At 46.8% G+C, this 21,779-nt stretch overlaps 1 protein-coding gene across 1 annotated transcript in view; it reads right to left on the reverse strand.

Annotated features, from left to right (window-relative positions):
• LOC116952301 (synaptophysin-like) overlaps positions 1-19,214 on the reverse strand; it is a 70,878-nt gene extending 51,664 nt beyond the window's left edge. Inside the window, exons 1-2 of the mRNA XM_032971519.2 lie at positions 18,968-19,214; positions 18,142-18,207 (exon numbers count right to left, since the gene is read on the reverse strand). Of these exons, the coding sequence (XP_032827410.1) occupies positions 18,142-18,207; positions 18,968-18,982 (81 nt within the window). The 5' untranslated portion in view covers positions 18,983-19,214. The remainder of the gene's footprint in view (positions 1-18,141; positions 18,208-18,967) is intronic.
• Between the last annotated feature and the right edge of the window lie 2,565 nt (positions 19,215-21,779).

The following is a 21,779-nucleotide window of genomic DNA, read 5'->3' on the forward strand; positions in this document are numbered from 1 at the left end:
GCGAGCACAGGGAAGTGGGCCCTTTGCCGCAGCTCACGGTCGACCGGCAGGACTCGTGACGCACATTTACCGGCTCGGATTATTTCACAACGCACCCCGAATAGAGTGGGCACCTCTTGACGCCAGACGCGGCGAGACTAAGAGGGAGCAAGGCCGCCACTGGCTGCGCGCGTCGCGGCCTCACGCACCCGGGGAACCTGGGTCCGCGTCGATCCACCATGTTGTTTAAAACAATTTAGAAGCAATTTTATTTTACCAGGTATGGCCCAAAAGAGTTGTTTGAGCTATATACAACTCTTTTTCAGAAGCGACCTAGCAATCATAACGAAGTGGCGTATCATGTCGAAATGCATAGCAACCAAATACTCTAAATGCATGTTGATCCTAAATGTGGAGGGAAAAACCGAAGGACCCAGAGAAAATTCCACGTGACCGGGTGAAGAGAGAGACATGCAAACTTAAAATATACAGGCATCAGGGTCAGGATTGAAACCACAACCTCCTATATACCAGGCAAGGTAGTTAACATCTCGCCACCGCGGCACCCACTCTCGCCACCATGGCGCCCTGCTCGTGGCAAGCTTGCGCCCTCTTATTCTGGGACATTAAACACGAAATAATCTATTTTAGCCACTCCAAAAACATATTCTCACCCTGTTGCTGAGCACAGGCTCAGAGGCCCAAAAACAAGTGAGCGGCCAGCAACAAACAGCACTGTCAATATCAGTCGCCATGTCGAGTGAGGCTTTAAGTGCGTATCCTTCCCCCACTCCAAGACGTTTGGCCAGCATGGAAGAGTGGACGAAAATACCATCTATAAGAGGGGGTCAGATGAAACCTGTTAAAGAAGAAGCCATTTTGTTTGTCTTTGACCAAAATTGTTCTGAGAGCCGCATCACACGCAGAGCTACTTATACACAAACACAGCAGGTATACACAGCAGATGACAACACACATTCTGACTTAAACAAACAAAATAGGTGATGGAATGAACTGCATCTATTTAGTTCGCCCCCCCCCCCACCCTTGATTATTCTATAACAACACAGTTTGACTGCTGTACATTTTTTTCACCAAGAAATTCCATAGTGACCCATTCCCTGCCATATTTAAACAAATTATCGTTATGTATAATTACGTTTAAGATTTAAGTAAAAAAAACGCCAGCCCACAAGGGGTGCAGCCAAAGAGCCGCAAGGGGGCAGCCAAAGAGCCCGAAAGGGGGCAGCCAAAGAGCCCGAAAGGGGGCAGCCAAAGAGCCGCAAGGAGGCAGCCAAAGAGCCCGAAAGGGGGCAGCCAAAGAGCCAGCATGCGGCTCCGGAGCTGCGTGTTGCCTCCCAGAAATATGGTGGCTTTCGTTTGGTGCGAATGCGTGGGAGCAGCTGAGCAGCAATGCACAGACGACACCGCAAACCAACTTCAATTCCTAACCCAGGTTTAATTATCTATTAAACGAGCAATGGTAATAGCTTCCTTATCCTGGCCTACAGATAGGCTAACTCGGCCTTAAAAGACTACCGACTGTGGTGGTATGATCATCATTAAACTGAAACTAAACTATTATTTTACCAGGTAAGGCCCACTGAGCTATGTAGCTCTTTTTCAGAAGCGACCTGGCCGCAAATGATAGCCCAACGAAGTGGCTTATCACGTGGAAATGTATTGCAGCCAAATACTCTAAAACGCATTTTTATAAATGAGGGGAAAACCTGGAGAAAAATCTACATGACCACGGTGAGAGAAACATGCAAAATACATATATACAGGCATCAGAGTAGGGATCGAACCCATGAACCTCCTGTGTACCAGCGATGGTGGAAGAAACAGAGATGGCCAGGTGTGCATGGTGGTACTGGCCATACAATCCCTTTCATGTGCTGTGTCCGCCTTACAGAATTATAACGCCATTGCTATAAACACCACACCCTGTCACAGTGTTCTTCATTGCAAGGCCTGCGGGCCACTGGCGGCCCGTGGGGGCCTTTAGTGCGGCCCCTGACAATAGACAAATGTGAAAATACCCATAGTGCTGTCAAACTCAAAGGTTTCAAATGTGTGGCGGCCCTTATAGTAACGTCTTATGGCTGAAAGTGCCCCGCCCTCTGAAAATGAGTGAATAACACTGCTCTATAATGTCCTGGTGTAATTGCTCATTGGTTATTGACTCTTTTGAAAATACTCAAAAGCAGCTACGATCCTTTGAACAAACATCCTTCTGACAAACCTACACTGCACACAAGTCAGATTACATCTACAGCCTTGAGTAAATCCACTGCTGGATGGGTGGAGCGGTAGTGTAGCGGGTAGTGTAGCGGGTAGCGTGCCATACTACGACCGGAGTTTGATTCCGGCTCACGGCCAACACCAGTGACAATAAATTATCTGAACCGGTCCTGGGCCTCCCATAGGTTTACTCAACCTCAAATGATGCGGTGTGTAAACATCGCCACTGGGGAAACATCGCCACTCGGGAGACAAAGGCGGCCAGGCATGGTGCTGACCACCGGCCATGCCGGCCTTCATAGGTGTTCGCTGACAGCACTTGCTTCTACAGTCTGTTGAAGCTATACGGGGGATCTTTGCCAGACCATGCTTCGCCAAGCTGATAAGAGTAAGTTGGTTGAGGTTGGGGGACATCCACAACCAGTTTAGATGTCACTATCCACTGATAGTGGCCGTGGCCCGAAATCAAACTCGGCTCACCGGGTTCATGCACACATTAAACCAGTAAATGGGTACTGTAGTCGACTGCTAATAAATGTTTGCATTCCTTCCCCTGCTCATGAGCCCTACCGACCCCAGTAATAATGAATAAGTAATCGCATCTCAAATCCACCACATATTTATTGTAAAAAAAAACATCTCTTCTGTTATCGTACTCTTACACTGCATCCCACTGCTCACGTGTAACGGAAGATGCTTGTTGACTTCGAATGCCTCAAATCTGTACGGCCCTACGTCGCGGTCGCCATGGCGACTGAACATCAGTGGCCGAGTGATATTTGAAACGGACCTGCTCCAACCTACCCCCTGCTGAGTCTGCACCAACTCGCACTGACCAGCGTGAAAAAAGAATGGTCCCCCCCCCTCCCCATCATGTCCCGCACGGCGATAGAAGACCCTCATCCAGCAGTGGATTAACAAAAACGGCTTTGCATGTATGGAAAAGACTGATTATCGATTACTCTAAGGTTAGATAAAGGACCCTGATAAAATAGACATGACAGTACGGTGTATCATCCATATTCTTTTAAAATCTCATCTGCAGGGAGGCCTTCATCGAGCAGTGGATTGATGAAGGGCTTTAAATTACGAATATTATAGTATTATACTGCAGGGTATAGCTGTATAGATCTGCAATGTCAAGAGAGGCACCATTTTACACGACTCATCAATGGCACATTTGAAACGGCGTGTCATTGGCACTTTTTTTCGTGATGCGTCATGAAATAATATTTTTTTCACCTGATGACGATTGCTTGCGTTGCGATCGAAACGTCGTGATATTTAAAAAAAAATTGCTATCTACATGGCTTTAGCGAAACACCCAAAGAATATAATTTAAAAAATAGAGATTAAATGCGCAGCGTGATATCAGAATGCAGTAAAAAGTCCACGGCGGTCTGAGTGAAGCCATTTGCGGATCCATTTTTCACACAATGAACACTGCAGCACACGACTAACATTTGGGCGAAAGAGAATTGGCAGAAATTTAGGCAGGTTTTTTTTCATTTCACTATAACATACTACGCAAAATCATACTTGCTTCGAAGCTAATTTTACACTCAGCATCTTGTTCAATTTACGTCCGGGTGAGATCTCTTCTACTTACATCATCTCCAATATTATTACGTTTACTTGCATTTAACAGGTACAGTGACACGGCGTATAGGCTGATCCATTTAAAGATGACCCCACTAAAATAGTACTGTAGATAGAAACTACAGTACAGTACAGAGAAAACAACATCATCTCCTTTAGAGCTTGTCTTCAACTGATCGCAATACATTTATAAAATCAGCACTAGCCTGGTAAATTTTGTCCAAAACAGTCAGCATGAGTTGTTTACAGCACTCAATGATGCATAAGCTGAGGGTATTAGAGAACAGAGGGTCATTAGAAATCAGAAGGGTAGCTACGTACAGTGAGGGGAAAAAAGTATTTGATCCCCTGCTGATTTTGTACGTTTGCCCACTGACAAAGAAATGATCAGTCTATAATTTTAATGGTACGTTTATTTGAACAGTGAGAGACAGAATAACAACAACAAAAATCCAGAAAAACGCATGTCAAAAATGTTATAAATTGATTTGCATTTTAATGAGGGAAATAAGTATTTGACCCCCTCTCAATGAGAAAGATTTCTGGCTCCCAGGTGTCTTTCATACAGGTAACGAGCTGAGATTAGGAGCACACTCTTAAAGGGAGTGCTCCTAATCTCAGCTTGTTACCTGTATAATAGACACCTGTCCACAGAAGCAATCAATCAGATTCCAAACTCTCCACCATGGCCAAGACCAAAGAGCTCTCCAAGGATGTCAGGGACAAGATTGTAGACCTACACAAGGCTGGAATGGGCTACAAGACCATTGCCAAGCAGTTTGGTGAGAACGTGACAACATTTGGTGCGATTATTCGCAAATGGAAGATACACAAAAGAACTGTCAATCTCCCTCGGCCTGGGGCTCCATGCAAGATCTCACCTCGTGGAGTTGCAATGATCATGAGAACGGTGAGCAATCAGCCCAGAACTACACGGGAGAATCTTGTTAATGATCTCAAGTCAGCTGGGACCATAGTCACCAAGAAAACAATTGGTAACACACGACGCCGTGAAGGACTGAAATCCTGCAGCGCCCGCAAGGTCCTCCTGCTCAAGAAAGCACAGATACATGCCCGTCTGAAGTTTGCCAATGAACATCTGAATGATTCAGAGGACAACTGGGTGAAAGTGTTGTGGTCAGATGAGACCAAAATGGAGCCCTTTGGCATCAACTCAACTCGCCGTGTTTGGAGGAGGAGGAATGCTGCCTATGACCCCAAGAACACCATCCCCACCGTCAAACATGGGAGGTGGAAATATTATGCTTTGGGGGTGTTTTTCTGCTAAGGGGACAGGACAACTTCACCGCATCAAAGGGACGATGGAACGGGGCCATGTACCGTCAAATCTTGGGTGAGAACCTCCTTCCCTCAGCCAGAGCATTGAAAATGGGTCGTGGATGGGTATTCCAGCATGACAATGACCCAAAACACATGGCCAAGGCAACAAAGGAGTGGCTCAAGAAGAAGCACATTAAGGTCCTGGAGTGGCCTAGCCAGTCTCCAGACCTTAATCCCATAGAAAATCTGTGGAGGGAGCTGAAGTTGCCAAACATCAGCTTCGAAACCTTAATTACTTGGAGAAGATCTGCAAAGAGGAGTGGGACGAAATCCCTCCTGAGATGTGTGCAAACCTGGTGGCCAACTACAAGAAACGTCGGACCTCTGTGATTGCCAACAAGGGTTTTGCCACCAAGTACTAAGTCATGTTTTGCAGAGGGGTCAAATACTTATTTCCCTCATTAAAATGCACATCAATTTATAACATTTTTGACATGCGTTTTTCTGGATTTTTTTGTTGTTATTCTGTTTCTCACTGTTCAAATAAACCTACCATTAAAATTATAGACTGATCATTTTTTTGTCAGTGGGCAAACGTACAAAATCAGCAGGGGATCAAATATTTTTTTCCCTCACTGTAAATGTATCGTCCTGTATTTTTTTAAGGATCATTCCAGAGGATGCAAAATACATTTCACAGATATAGAACTCCCAACACGGTTTAGCGCATTTAGCACCGACGAAGAGATCTGTTTCAAAAATCAAAACAATATGCAGTGGAATTATGTTAAATATGCGCATTCGCCAAGGTGAGCGAGTAAGTGAAGGGTGAGCGCGAGCGAGTGGGTTGGTGAGCAAGTGGGGTGGGTGAGCGGATGGGTAGTTGAGTGAATGAGTGGGTGAGTGAATGAGTGGGTGAGTGAGGGAGTGAGTGGTGAGGGAGTGAGTGGGTATTGTGAGCGAGGGCAAGATCTGTTCTTGAAAAAAAAAACGAACGCACGGCAGGATTTACACTAAATGTTCAGCCAATTAATATCTTGCGACGCTCTAAAATGGAAGTCGTATTGTGTGGCCCAACACGGCTCCCAACACGGCTCCCAATGGCTCCCTTGTCTCCTTCTCAATCGCTGGCGAGGGTGCTCGTTAGTACGGACGCAAATACCGTTCCACCGACCCCGAAATGCTTTCGCGCAAAGCACCGCGCGTCCGTGTGCGCGGTGCTTGCGCGAAAGCGTCTTAGAATAGCCCTACATGGAAGGGTTGCTCATGCACGGCCGTGCGATTGCGTGTCCTTAACATTGCGCATCTGCCGAGTCGTGTGCGCGGCGCTCTGCCTGCACCGTGATGGCGACTGTCACGTGCGGCTGCGCTCCGGGCCATGGCTTGATTATGCAAGCGAGCGCTTCAGACTGGAAGCGGGCATCCGAGTGCATTTGAAATTAAATGCCGTTATTGTTCATACATGCCCATAACCATGTCGCTGTACTCTCGATATAACAAATGGAAAATTCTATACAAACCGCAGTGAATATGTGGCCATGCAATCAAATCTATGGCTCGTATAATAAACCACTGTAGTCTGCGCTCGTCCAACGGAGGATGAATAGCAACACTACACCAACTCTCGCTCCTGAAGCCCTCTCGTCGTGGCCAGCAGACATCGACGTTGGCATCCAGCTCCTGAACACATTGCTGCTGTCATGCGCAAGAACAGAACCCGATGCATTGACAGATGCTTGTCCTTCAATTCCACGTGCCTGAGAACCATCGGATGAGCAATGGCCAATGATAGGCAAATACAGAATCCCCCTCTTTCAAATTGTGCATTCGTTTTTGACGAAAGCGTGAAGCAAATGATGAAGAATAAACAGATATGTTTAATGGAGGCAACCAACAGCTCTGGTGGCTACTCATCTGTAAGTTACAAGCAATACGGTAATATATGTATGTAAGTTGAACTTCTTTCGCACCATACGTAGCCAACTGTGCTAATCGGACGTGCGGGGGAATGACAACAAACTAAATGCAAAAAACTGTTCTAAAGAAATTCGTTTTGAATTTATATTTAAAAGTGCATTACTCCAGTGAATTTCTAATATCGGAAGAGCATTCCAGACGGCTGCAGACACGCATCTGAAAGCGCACGATGCAGTGGCCGTCTTTGTTTGACGGTTAGCAAACAGCCGTTGCAAAGATGACTGGAGTTCGCGTGATGCTTCATGCTCCTTAATGAGATCAGCACAGTGTTGTAAATCTGGAGCAAACACCAGAGTGCAATGGGCAAGGCAGGGAGAGGGTAGGGATTGCATGCCATTCACCATCGTGTTCAATGCGGTGAACAGGACAGCCAATCGCTAGCACTGCGCCACGCCGTGAGGGGGCCCTCGTTCTTTGTGACCTTGGGCCCCATCTGCTCCTCTGAAAAACCTCCCGCCCAATACTCAGGTAAGCTTCGCTCATTATCCGTATTGGTGAGTCATGTATTGGTGAATCAGTCATGTATTGGTGAGTCAGTCAAGTATTGGTGAGTTAAGTATTGGTGACCGAGTCAAGTATTGGTGAGTCAGTCAAGTATTCGTGAGTCAGTCAAGTATTGGGAGTCAAGTATTGGTGAGTCAGTCAAGTATTGGTGAGTCAGTCAAGTATTGGTGAGTCAGTCAAGTATTGGGAGTCAGTCAAGTATTGGTGAGTAAGTCAGGTATTGGTGAGTGAGTCAAGTATTGGGAGTCGAGTATTGGTGAGTCAAGTATTGGTGAGTCAGTCAAGTATTGGTGAGTCAGTCAAGTACTGTGAGTCAGTCAAGTATTGGTGAGTCAAGTATTGGTGAGTCAGTCAAGTATTGGTGAGTGAGTCAAGTATTGGTGAGTCAAGTATTGGTGAGCGAGTCAAGTATTGGTGAGTCAGTCAAGTATAGGTGAGTCAAGTTTTGGTGAGTGAGTCAAGTATTGGTGAGTCAAGTATTGGTGAGTCAAGTATTCGTGAGTCAGTCAAGTATTGGTGAGTCAAGTATTGGTGAGTCAAGTATTGGTGAGTCAAGTATTGGTGAGTCAAGTATTGGTGAGTCAGTCAAGTATTGGGAGTCAAGTATTGGTGAGTCAAGTATTGGGAGTCAAGTATTGGTGAGTGAGTCAAGTATTGGTGAGTCAAGTATTGGTGAGTCAGTCAAGTATTGGTGAGTCAGTCAAGTATTGGTGAGTCATGTATTGGTGAGTCATGTATAGTGTCTTCAAAAATTACTCACACTGACACACTGTAACAAGTCACCTGCTTACACTTTATTCACCTATTGCACCAGTTGTAGGCACTCCTATAACTAGCTACATGGTCACTTATGTGTAACTTCTCCCCACTCTTATCTACCTTTCACCTCCCTTATCCTGCACTCAGCAGGTCTGCTCTCAGCGACTCCGCACACAGCGTCCTCGCACTCGGCGACTGCGCACACAGCGTCCTCGCCCTCAGCGTCTCTGCATCTCCACCGCTGTCCTCACCTACGCTCCCTCTGACCCGCTCACCCGTCTGTCCCGGCGGGGGGATCAGCCAACACCCCCCCAGCGACGGCGTGAGGGTTGAGGTCTCGTTTACGGCCGGAGCGGCAGCAGCGAGATGTCCTCACACTTGGCCCCCGGCAACAACTCTCTGCTCCGCTCACGCACACGCCCGTATATTCCTCTGCTAATTATCCGAATCCTCCCGTGCGTCTCTTTAGGCTCTCGCCAAGCTGGCGCCTGTTGACCCATCAATCAACCGTCATCTCCCGTCTCTCTGGCAACACCTCCAGGCACAACCGGTCGACTCCGTTTGGACCTGCTTCGCCCCTTACAACTGGCGGTTTGTCCGTGCAAACCTCCCGCGCACCTGTTTGTCCTCGGTTAACTGTGCGCACCGCGTATTTCACTACTCTACACATGTGTAGTGACTGTGTTTGTCACTGTATGGTGCCGGGGCTTACGAAGCCACGGTGGGTAATGTGTTGTCATTATGGGCAGCCCGGGTTTTGGGATGTAGTACCAACCCTAGCGGGGGTTGGGTGAGCGCTGGTCAGCGCAGAGGCACCGCGAGCAGTGTGCGGTGCGGGCTCCCAGTGAGTGAGCGTCAGCCAGCCAGGGTTACGTTGGGGCATGATACGCTGGTTGACCTGCTGTCACGTGACCGGATGATATTGGAGGGGGGCTACCGGTGGACGGGGGCCTGCGGAGCGGTCACGTGGTATAAAAGAGCTCTCGGGAACCTTCGAGAAAGAGCTCGAGAGACCTGGAAGGTGGGCGGGGCGAAGGGCGGAGCCAGCCCCAGCCCGGGGGCATATAAGGAGGGCCCCGTGAGGAGCTCGAGGCTCTTCGTGTGCTGGTGTTACGAAGATCCACGTCGGGGAGAAGAAGCCTCTAGCCACGCGGCCCAGGACCCGGTTTGTGGTCCGGACCGGGATAGTTCTACCGTAGCGTGGTTAGATGGGCATTCGAGACCCGAGTGTAGATTGTGTTATGTCATGAGCCGTTTTGTAAATAAATAGTGTTGCCCCTAAGATAACGTCTGTGACTCAGTTGGTGAGTCAGTCAAATATTGGCGAGTAAAGTATTGGCGAGTCGACCATACAATTTAAATCCGGGATAAAATGCAGGATCAAACAAATGCTTCGCGGATAGTGGGACAGCCATTATGAAACCACTGGGACTGTCCCAGGTAAACCAGTACATTTGGGAGTATAGTACAATATGATATTAACATGTTAATGTACAGCCTTTTTGTCAATCCACTGCTGGATAAGGGCCTGCCCTTGCCGTACGGATTGTAATGGTTTATGTGACCAAACATGCTGAATCTAAATCACAGGGTGACGTTTTACATGCCTATTTTTTACCATGTGACTACACTAACACAAATAATTCAGAAAGAGTATTGTGGTACAATTCTATACTTATCATTTTATACATTCAGTGCACGTTCACGTTGTCATACAGAACATGATACGCCAAGGAGAAAGAGAAACACATTAAAGAGCAAAAGCACACATTTTTGGGAGGGTTAACCAGGACAGCTTGGTGAGCTGCCAGTCCCTCCCTCCATCCATCACCCCCATCCACTTTTACAAAGCAACAAAGATCCCCCCGATAGCCATAACAGACTGTTGGGGCAAGTGCTGTTTGCGAGCACCTACAAAGGCCGGGGTGGCTAGCACCACGTCCGGGTGCCTTTGTCTCCCTGGTGGCAATGTTTTTACACACCGCACCAGGTACTCATCTGAGGCTGAGTCGACCTAGGGGAGGCCCAGGAACGGTTCATATAATCGCCACCGGCGTTGGCCGTGAGCGAGAATCGAACTCGGGTCACCAGGTTCGTAGTGCAGCGTAGCGCTAACCGCAGCACTACAATGCACTCCATCACCAGCGCTGCCCACATAGTGGAGCAGCGCTGACAATGGTGGCCCTGCCTGTATCACGAGGCCAGAAAATATCACACAAGGACGAAATCCACATTTTTTCCCCCCCGCTAAATCTGCAGGACACCGGCACGGCATTTGCGGAAACCAGGATTGTCCCGGGAAAACAATGGGATTTTTTTTTATTTAACACTAAATAGACGGATAATTATAATGATCAATTTGGCCTGACTGATAACTCGGCTGTGGCCCAAGTGCCAATCCACTGTGGTCAAGATCCGGTCAATGCGGCTGCAAAAAATCCTCAATAGGCATCCCTCCAAGCCACCCAGCCCAATGCCTCATTTCTAGAGGTCACCCCTAAGTCACGATAGCCATAGCTGCATGGTTGGCAGTGGACCACAACCCCTGTGTGCTGTCAAATATTACTCCTGTAGCAGGCAATGGTTTTGAGGCACACAAAATGCACTGTTAATTATACTGGAGTACTGCACCAATACAGTACAGTGCAAAATTTACTTCGCAATATTTATCATCGAAATTAAACTGCATTTCAAGATGTTGTTCCGCAAGAAGTCTTTTGAATAGAGATCCAACGACCACACGATTTCTAAATTAAATGTACTATGCAGTATAGTCATTTATGGCGTGAAGTACATGTACAGTGCAAGAGAACAACTCTTATCCGTGGTGATATGGGGGGGACCAGTATCACGGATTCCCGTAAACCGCGGGGTTATCCCGTGATATTACCCCTCTTATCCACGGGGTAAGAGAAATCACGGATGATCCCGCAGAAAACAGTATTAATTATCCACGATAACATTTCGGACAAGAATAATGACATGACATCCTTTACCGCGGATTACCCGCGGGTAATAGGAACCGGCTATTTATCTTGCATTGTGCATTATACATACTGTACTGTATATCGCCGTGCAGTAGTCAGGTAAAAACTAAATTTGCTGGTGAACAGCACCAGGACACCATGTTTATAGTGCAGCACTTGGCTCCACACCTCAGAGTGCTCGATTGAATGCGTTGTTGTTGTTATTATTATTACTAGCCTTTTTCCCGTCCGAGGACGGGTGTATTGCAGTAAATCTGAAACTTGCAAGCGAACAGCAGAGCGCGACGTGATATTCATTGCATCCGTTCGTGTGCAATTTGTAACGCCGTGGTGACACAGACATTTCATTTTAAGGTTATAATCTATACTTTATAATGTGTACGACAGTTACGCACTATTGACACGGAGCGATGAAATGAGGTTGGGCCTAAGATGTTGGCTTGGATTCTTTGCATCGCAGGATCACGAGGGATGGCGGTGGCTTGGGTAAATCTTCATCTGGCACTTTCCTGACGATGGCTGACGATGAATTATACGAGACTTTACTATTATACGGTGCAGTAACTTCTCGCAGGCTTTGTCTGCTTTCTGTTGGCTTTAGGGCCACTCTCACGTGGGAGTTCAATTACATGGTTTGCTGATCATGTGGGATCATATGTAAGTGTTTAGCATGACACTAAATGCACTAGTGTACTCTAGGTTACTCCTATAAATGAAACCACTCAACCTCTACACCATAATTATTGGGAGTCCAAAATTATAAATGTTTGCCTTTCAGATGTTCCAAATTTACAGGACAGATTTTAATATATCATACAATAGAGTATTTGTGACAAATTTAAGCTTTCAAGTCCTTCGATGACATGATCATTTAAATCGGTCATGATTGTCTAACAGTACTGTGTTATGTAGAGTAGTTACAGCAAATGTCACGTTTTTAACAATGGCATTTTTAAAATCTATCCCAGACACTAACATTTGCAAAGGAGACCTCATTATGGGTGTACAACATTGCAGTATTACTGTACTCTCATCATCAGCCACCATCGATCCACTGCTGGATGAAGGCCTCTGGGGTGTGTTTTGCTCCATTTGGCTGCAGTCTTGGCCATTGGCCATCATCATTCCATCTAACGGTGTGTCCTCCATAATAATCATTAAACTACCTACTGTATCTGTTTTAATGATTTTTACTGTATCTTTCGCCTTGGACACCAACACAATGGGGCGAAATCTGTAAACGGTGACACATTGTGCGTGCATGTTAATGCGCAGTGGTAAGATTACAACCACGCACGTGTATCGGCAAGACCTTGACTTAGCCCTACGTACGACTGTACGCACGTGCAGCGTCGCGGAATGGTTCACTCAAAATACACGCCGTCAAAACACAACTTGTATACAGTATAACCAATATCAATACCCTGCCATTCGACACTAAGTGACGGTGATGTCACCACGGCGCATGTGCACTTTGAGGCCAAGTGAAGTGTCGAAGGCTCGCTGACGGGAGGTCTCGGGACAGACCCTGCAGGTGCTGTGGGGTTGGCCGACTTAGATGACTGGTAGATGCACACACACAGTACTGTTAATGAAACAAATACCATCACTGCATTAACAATGCAGTCCTATAATGCAGAATCGACAGTGCCACGTTGTATATTGCACTGCAAATTTCATAAATCAGAGATACAACGCCCAACAAAAAATCATCGGTGGTATGCACGGCATAGGACGCATTGTTTGAAAATGTGCCTGCGATGGGATTAATAATTGCACACACGTGTGCACAAGATCATAGAGTATTGTATACCTTGCCGCATTGCAGTGGAAGGTCATATATACTGTAGAGGATTATTAAGGTATTGCCCAGGCCACTGCTGGCAGGTAATCGAGGATTATTAAGGTATTGCTCAGGCCAATGCTCGCAGAAGAAGGCGCTCTTACAACAGATTTCGAGGCAGGGTATTTTTGTTGTGGCCCTACACTTACTTTCAATGCTGCCCAAAGCATCTTGGAAGGGGGTAAGGAATACCCACAATTGACCCCACTGCAACGTAAACCTGGCCGATTGGCTTCACCGTGGTGCGTCCACATTATTATAAACCTACTGCTGGGAGTGCAAGGGAGGCATTGAAGAGAATTGCCACCCATTGCTTCAATTGCTGGGTCAGGATGGAGGAGGGATGGGTTCAAACCGGTGATGTTGAACGTCTTTAATTGGAGGTGTGGGGGGAAGGACAACAAACTAAACACAAAGATATATATTTTTAAAGAAATTAGTTTGTCAATCTCGATGATATGAAAGTGCAAAGCTCCCAGTGGTTTCCTAATACTGGAAGAGCGTTCCAGATGGCCGCAGAAACGCATCCGAAAGTGCGTGATGGGGTGTGCCAGTCCATGGGTTCGTCCGATGAGTCTATGGGTTTCTGTGTAATTCTATAGGTCTCTATGCATGTATGTTGAACTTATGTTTGTACCGTACGTAGCCAATCGGAGGTACGGGGGAAGGACAAACAAACTCTGTGCTGTATGTCAAGCGTGTGCTCACCATCGAACCACCGCAGCATCCCCCAGATAAGGCACAGTACAGTACTGTATACCACACGCATCTATTTGGAGATGCTGTTGCTGCGTTGTCAGTGGTGGATAAGCACAAATGACAACAAAAATCAACACACTCGTTCATAACACCGTGGCCTTAAGAGGAAAATATACTTATACACAATAACCGACGATGCAGGTAATATCCCTTCCCCATCGCACATAAATCAATGATGGACGGGTATATACGCGCTATTAGAGAAGGGATATTCCCCAAAACGTCACCTATTATACATTTTAAGGCCACACACAGTGTTATTGATTAATGTGTTGAGGGGTTTGTATATTATGCTAGTACTTGATTTGAAGCTTTTGTGACTGCAGGAATCCATACTCTTTGTCTTTTTTTCGGTAAAGTCACGTCGGTAGAAAAATTAATAGATCCCGACGTTTCGAACGCAACACATGCAACCGTCATCAGGTGTGAAACAAAGACAGCAGGAGGACTGCTGATGTAGCTGTTCTCCTGCTGTGTATTCAAATGTTCATTCATTTAAACATTTTTACCAGCTGACAGCCAACGTCACACATTCAACGCACAACTATTATTATGCTGGCATCAAATCAATCTTTGCCATGCAGCAACATTCACTTGATGTAAAATACTCTGTTGTCGTTAATGACGTGATCCTAGGAGGCTTCGAGGTGGTGGCAAACTCTGACTGCTCATGGAATGTTCCCATCTGCCCCCCCTCTCTACTAGACATCTGTAAAAAATAGCTTTAGAGCTCATCGGATTCATCCGGTACAAATAAATATTCGGATTCTGATGAGCAAACTGTGTCAGAGCACCGAGCCAGCACTGCTGGTAGTATATGGGTTTGAGTCCGGGTTTAAGCCAATCCATCCATAAACCAAACAGAATAATTTGGTGATGCTGCTGCTAGTGCTGCTACATTGGCAGTGGTCCACAAACACGATTAACAACCACCACAACAACGTTCTTCAATAACGCTGTGGCCTTGGAAAGAAAAAAGTATATTAAGAGGCGACAGTTTTTGGACAATGGACCTTTTACTCACTCCCCTGGGCTTTCCGTGAGCTCTGAAGGAGAACCACTGCCCGAAACGTCGCCTCTTGTACATTAGCACCATTGCCTACGTACTGTGCGAAAAAAAATCAGCATGTATATTTTTTCTTTTACGCGGTGTTACTGTTCAGTTTTTCACGATCAAACCAGATTCTTTATCAGGTGTATCGGAGTTGATGGTTTTAGACCGGCTACCAATGTCCACACAACAAACCGCCGTGATGAGACTTGGTTCACATTTATAGTATAAATGCTGCCCACTACACAGTACGACCTTGGCATCTATGCTTTTAAAAGACGTAGACCAACCATGAGGGTGTTTATTTCTGTCCTCAATTGGCAGCCAGTTTTGCTTGTTAGATAGGAATTTGTAAGCCACACCTACAATGCATAGGAGTGCATGTTAATCAAAATACTGCAATGCGGCTGGGTAGGCAGATGTAAGGAACTGTTATATTGCACCATGCGTACAGATTTAAACAGTACGTTAAATACATTGGATACAATTATAGTAAAGTGTACGTGTCAAACTACACATTTCCCTTGTACACACTCGGAATAGTATATGGGTTTCATATTTCATGTGCAGCGTTACTGTATTACAGTTTATACAATCTGGAGAGGTGTGTTTGGAATTACATGAAATTGACTTAATATTAAGTAGAACATATTGCTACAAGGGGTGGGCTCCAGACAGGGATGATGGTTCCAGCCACGTGTTTACTGAGATGACATCCTCAGGTGAGATCACATCCCAGAGGATGTCCCCTGCGGAGATGGATTGTGACATCGTAAGGACTGTGAGATGATAAATGCTTGGGGAGGCCTTCAACTAGCAGCGGATAAGACAACGGCTCATTATGATGAAAACAGCATGAGGCCTTCATCAAGCAGTGGATAAACCATGCCTGCTGATTATTATGATAGAGTAGTACTTGTATGTTGTTGTGCGTGTCTGGTGAGTGGTGATGCAGCGGAGAGCGCGCTGCGCAAAGAACCCAACAATCCAGGTTGGATTACCGCTCCTGGGCCTTTCGTCGATTCAGCCTCAAAATGTGTACCTGGCGCGGTGTGTACACATCGCCACTAGGGAGACAAAGGCGGTCGGGCGTGGTGCTGCCCACCCACCCCCTCGTGTGCCGTGCCGGCCTTCATAGGTGCTCACAAACTGCACTTGCCCCAAGAGTCTGTTAAAGGCAATCACGGGTGATCTTTGTCTGGTCTAGCAATTGTTTGCATGGAAATGACCAAAGCGTGCTCCATTTGCTGTGCAGGGGACATTAAATACTATGACGTCATCATAAATGGGGTGTCGCCCATTGTGTGCCTTTGACGTCATATTCTTAATATGCACAGCCCAAATTTTGAAGTCAATGAAAACAGGCGGCGGCCACGTGGCTAGACCCCAAGGAACAGCTAATGAACATTGCTGTACTGTATGGCTATGTTCCGACGTCTATGCTCTCTGCCTTCAACCCGCACCGGACCCAGGAGTGGTGAAGTATGGCGTTAAATAACCCCGACGACCCAGCACGGTGTGTATGGAGGCCGTCATCCAGCAGTGGACTGACAAAAATACCTATTGTACTGTAACAAATGTAACATCGGACATGGTATCCCGTCCAAATGCAATCGAGTGAAGGATCTCCACTTGTAAAATACTGACGCAAGAGTGAACAAATCTAAGACATCAATGTTTAAAAAAACGTGACACTTCATGACGCTCATTCACAGCCCTCTGTCAATCTACTGCCTGACCATACTTCACCACCCTGGCCAATGCGGGTTGAAGGCGGGCTAACCCAGAGCCGGTTCAGATATCACTCGCCACTGACGCTAGCCGTGACAAGGAATCGAACTCGGGTCGCTAGGTTAATAGCGCAGTGCGTCAACCACTGTGCCACCACTCCCCTTTCCCCAAAACATAACGGGTATTACCGCAGTAATACAATCATACAAATTAGAGACGGAAATTCTTAGTGTTATTATTGAAAAAAAAACACGACTACATACTCCGATGGTGAAGGTGAAATAGTATTCGTGTAAGTCTGACGCCGAAAACCAATCGAATTTAACCATGAGCTCAACAAATGTGAGCGATGGATGTGTGCAGCAGCAACCATCAAAATAACCATCAGCGCCGATCAATCCACTGCTGGATGAAGGTCCCCCCCCCATTCTGCACCCCCCCCATTCTGCACCCCCCCCCCCCATTCTGCACCCCCCCCATTCTGCACCCCCCCCCATTTTGCACCGCCCCCCCCATTCTGCACCCTCTCCCCCCCCCCCCCCCCATTCTGCACCGCCCTACTAAAATGCTCTGCACCCAAGGCATGGATGGCCACGCAGCGGAGTAACGAATTTTTTGTGTGCAGCAAGGAAATCAGCATCTGGCATCCACCATCATCATCACCACCACCACCACTAGTCATCACCACCGTTTTTACCACCATCACCACCACTATCATCATCACCACCACCACCACTAGTCATCACCACCGTTATTACCACCATCACCACCACCACCATCATCACCACTAGTCATCACCACCGTTATTACCACCATCACCACCACTATCATCATCACCACCACCACTAGTCATCACCACCGTTATTACCACCATCACCACCACCATCATCATCACCACCACTAGTCATCACCACCGTTATTACCACCATCACCACCACCATCATCATCACCACCACTAGTCATCACCACCGTTATTACCACCATCACCACCACCATCATCATCACCACCACCACTAGTCATCACCACCGTTATTACCACCATCACCACCATCACCGCCACTATCATCACCACGACCATCACCACCGTCACTACCACGCCCCATCACCACCACCGCCAACTACGCCACATCATCCTCACTCCTCCACACAAACCTGTCCAATTCCATCCGTCCCCAGTGAATAGAACACGACAAACATCATCTGCTCGCGCGGACTCTTGCTAGGGTTCCGTCGTCGTCAATATTTTAATTGCTTTGTTCAACACATCCCCGTAGAAGGCAGTCTCGTCACGCTTGCCTGCCACCACGACGAAGCGAATGAAGGACATTTTTATCTCGACTGCTGTTACACTCAACTCCTAATCCTGCAATTTATTAAGACAATGTGTGTGTGTAAATATAAACAAGAGGAATATGATTTGGACTCACCCATTGTAGGACCTTGATAAAACCCAAGGGTTCTTTGATGATTCGAAAACGACCCTGAGCCACTAACTATACAATTAAAGACACAAGGCAAAAAACACAGATAACAGTAGTTAGCATATAATAGTCCAATAAATGTGTGCACTGTACACATTAAAATCTACAACGATCCAATTCGGTGGTTTACGTCGCTACAATTATTAGCGTGAATCGATAACATTTTTTTAATCATCTGCAACCATCCAAGAGAAATATAGAACCGATTGCGCTAAGTAAACATTGCATGTTGTAATATCGAATAAGGAAACCAATGCGTGTCATAATATTGATGATTATTGGTCTTGCAGATATAAGAAAAAAAAGATCTGCATCGACGTTGTCAAACATCACGTGGTAATTTGTGTCGCTTAGCCTTAGTATACGTGATCAAAAAAAAATTCAACAGCCATTCAATATCTTTAGACTGGCCAAAGGATCCTCTCTCCGTAGCTACAATGAACGGCGCTGCATTGTGTCACCATCTCACATACGAACACATCTATCGAGCGGACAATAACATTTTTTAAAATCTAAAAACACCGTACAATATTAATCCAACCACTGGCTAGAGCTTCCATACGCACGCACACATGTAAGTATATTAAACCTGCAGCAACGCAGCACATTTGCGGTAACATCACAGAAACGACCGCTGACACTACTGCTGTTACACAAAAACCGAATCCTATTTTCCAACCATCCCTCGTCATCCTCTCTGCCTCAGCTTTTCTCTTTCCTTCCACGCGTTACATTTGCTGCGACTGTATCGCACGGAACCATCGAATCCCACCTGATTCACATCCATAGCTGCTGGTTGTTGTTGTTGCTGCTGCTGCAGTGGGTGGCTGTGTGGGCAGTGTGCGCGCTTCGTGTGTATGAGGACGCTGCTGTCTCGAATTCGCCACCGCTTCGTCGCCCTAATCCGCCCTCAAAACCACCCCACCCCTGTCGCCCGTGCGCTGGATGCCAAATTCTTATCGCTCGGTTTTTTTTATTTTCCCAACGTCACCACGGAAGCCTTGCCTCGACGCCCTACCCCTTCCTCCCTCCCTCCCTACAGCCCGGCGTGCATCCGTCGGCACAAACACAGCGAGCGAGCGAGCGGGCAGCCATCCGCTTGTGACGTCGGTAGAGGCGATTTAATTCCCACGTGGGTCCCCACTGTGATGGAGGGAGAGGGGGTGGGTTCACCACTCGTTTTACGCGGAGGGGGGTTGCGTTCTTGAAAGACTCACGGCGTAACTCGCTAGATCGCGTAAGTTAAAAGGTAAAATATAAAAGGTAAATATAAAAGGTAAAATGTTCACCATAAGAAGTAAAGGAAATGGTTTGGGGGGGGGGGTTGGGAGAGCACGCTTTGGAACCTCACTCTTACGTCTACACATTTCACTGGTTAAAGTAACATTTACAATACTACCATACACGTATTCGAGATAGTAACACACACCTGTCAACCCATACGGTTTACCCGTGTTCTTGTACAGGGAATTTGAGTTTTCAGGTCCATACGGCGTACAGCCGTTTAAAAAACTTTTTTTACGGGCAATTTTTGTTGTCTATTTTTTGTGTTTCTCCCATATGATAAGGAGCCATCCATAAATGACGTCACGCACCCAGGAGGGGGGGAGGGGTCAGACATTTGTGACGATGTGTGACGAGGGGGGGGGTGAGAAATGTGACGTCACATGAAAATACGCAACTTTAAATAAATATAGACAACACGTTCTACTTAATTAAATAGATTTTATAATAAATATTTTCTCCTACAACATCAGAGTGCAGCGCCACATTAAATACGAACTACCATGACAATAGTTTAAAGCGATTTGAAGCATGTTTTTTTATTGGGGGGGGGGGGCATAGCTTTGTGACGTCATATTTGAGGGGGGGTCTGACTTTTGTGACGCCGTGTGACGATGGGGGGGGGGGGGGGTCAAAAATCGTCCAAAATCGCGTGACGTCATTTATGGACGGCCCCTAAGAGTTTGCAGGATGAACGTTGAGATTTATAAGGGCATGGGGTGACCAATAAGGTCTGAATTGGTCTGTAATACGGTAGACACTCATAAGGGGTTTACAGGTATGGTAACAGCCTACTTAAATAAATGTAAAGGAGAGCGGACACAAGGGGGGTTGCAGGGGGTCCGGTGTTTATTCCTTTGTTGTCATCCACACGTCTCTCCAGCCGTCTCTCAATCTCTCTCCCGCCCAAGGCCCCTTCTTCCTGCCAGTTCTCTCCTTATATCTCCTCGATTACCCCTCCCCCTTCTCCTGTCACCGTCCCACCAGCCCTCCTATTGGTGGGAATCCTTCCCCTGACACCCCTACATAAATATAGTAAGTAAATAAAGTGAAACTCAAATATTTTTTTTAACACGTCGTGAGCTGCTTCCTGGACTTTGGTAGGCAAATGTGTGCACAAGACAAGGGGCAGGCGGACCAGGTCTTCAAAATGGCACGCGACAAGGAGATGCCGACTGATGCAGCTGCCCGCGCTTGTGGTTGTTGCCGCTGCACCTCGGGAAGCACCGCTGCTGAACGCGTTCCGCACACACCGTGGCCAACGTGCTGGGGCACGTTACTTCAACAATAGTGGGCGCATAACAACAAAATGAAACTATATTAATGTAACGCGCCATTTAAACATCGCATCACGGAAACGTGCGTAAGACGCGAGGCGACTGTCCACCCCCCCCACCCCACCCCGGTTAACGTCGGGAGGGTGGAGGGGGGGGGAATGCGTTCCTGAAAGGTGTGACGACGACGCATATCGAAACGACGTCAAAGCGATGCACAGGGTACGGTGGTGGAGGCGAAGGCTGAGAGAGGCGGCGGATAACGAGAAAGGACGGACGACGATGCTGTCGGCGACGTGTGGGGTTGAGGCGACGCAAATCAGGTAGCGGCGTTAATAATGTGACGACGTGTTTGCGAAACTACACCAAAAGGGCGAGACGTTAATGCTACTGTACATCTATTGTATAAGCCCGGTGTTCCGTTTGTCTGTCAACTAAATTAAAAGAGCCTTTCAGAAGGCCTGAGTCAAAAAGTTATAGAAAGTGGAACCACCACCAGATGTGGGGGTAAAAAGTTGATCCAACAGGTTTACAAAAATTGTCGACACCCCATCCAAAAAAAATACATTTTGTTGGCATATATGCCTATGCACCCTACATACAGAATAGAGTCAGCAGTATCGACAATAGAGTCGGTAGTATCGACATTTTAGTCGGTAGTATCTGCACACATGGGGAGGGGGGGGGGAAGAGGACATCAGTGGGGGCGACGGGGGAGGCCATAGGCTGCCAAAATTCTCGTTGAATAAAATTGGACAGCCAATCAAATTACTGAGCAGCAAAAGATGGACCCAATTTCAAAGCAGTATATTTCACGATGGCAACATGTTACAATTACATAAAAAAGTTACAAACGGTTTCACGAGTTATAAACTTTTACTAACCATTTTATAAATGCTCTATGTGCCCTCCACCTGCTGTACGGACAACATCGAGACGATAGTTGAATTCGTCCCAAACGCCTCTCAAAGTGAAGTCTTCTTCCACTGAAGTCACCGCTGCCGTGATTCTGTTTTTGAGGTCATC

The sequence above is a fragment of the Petromyzon marinus genome, chromosome 46, assembly GCF_048934315.1.
Source record: "Petromyzon marinus isolate PM22_M1 ecotype Great Lakes invasive population chromosome 46, UKy_Petmar_22M1.pri1.0, whole genome shotgun sequence".
NCBI lineage: Eukaryota > Metazoa > Chordata > Hyperoartia > Petromyzontiformes > Petromyzontidae > Petromyzon > Petromyzon marinus.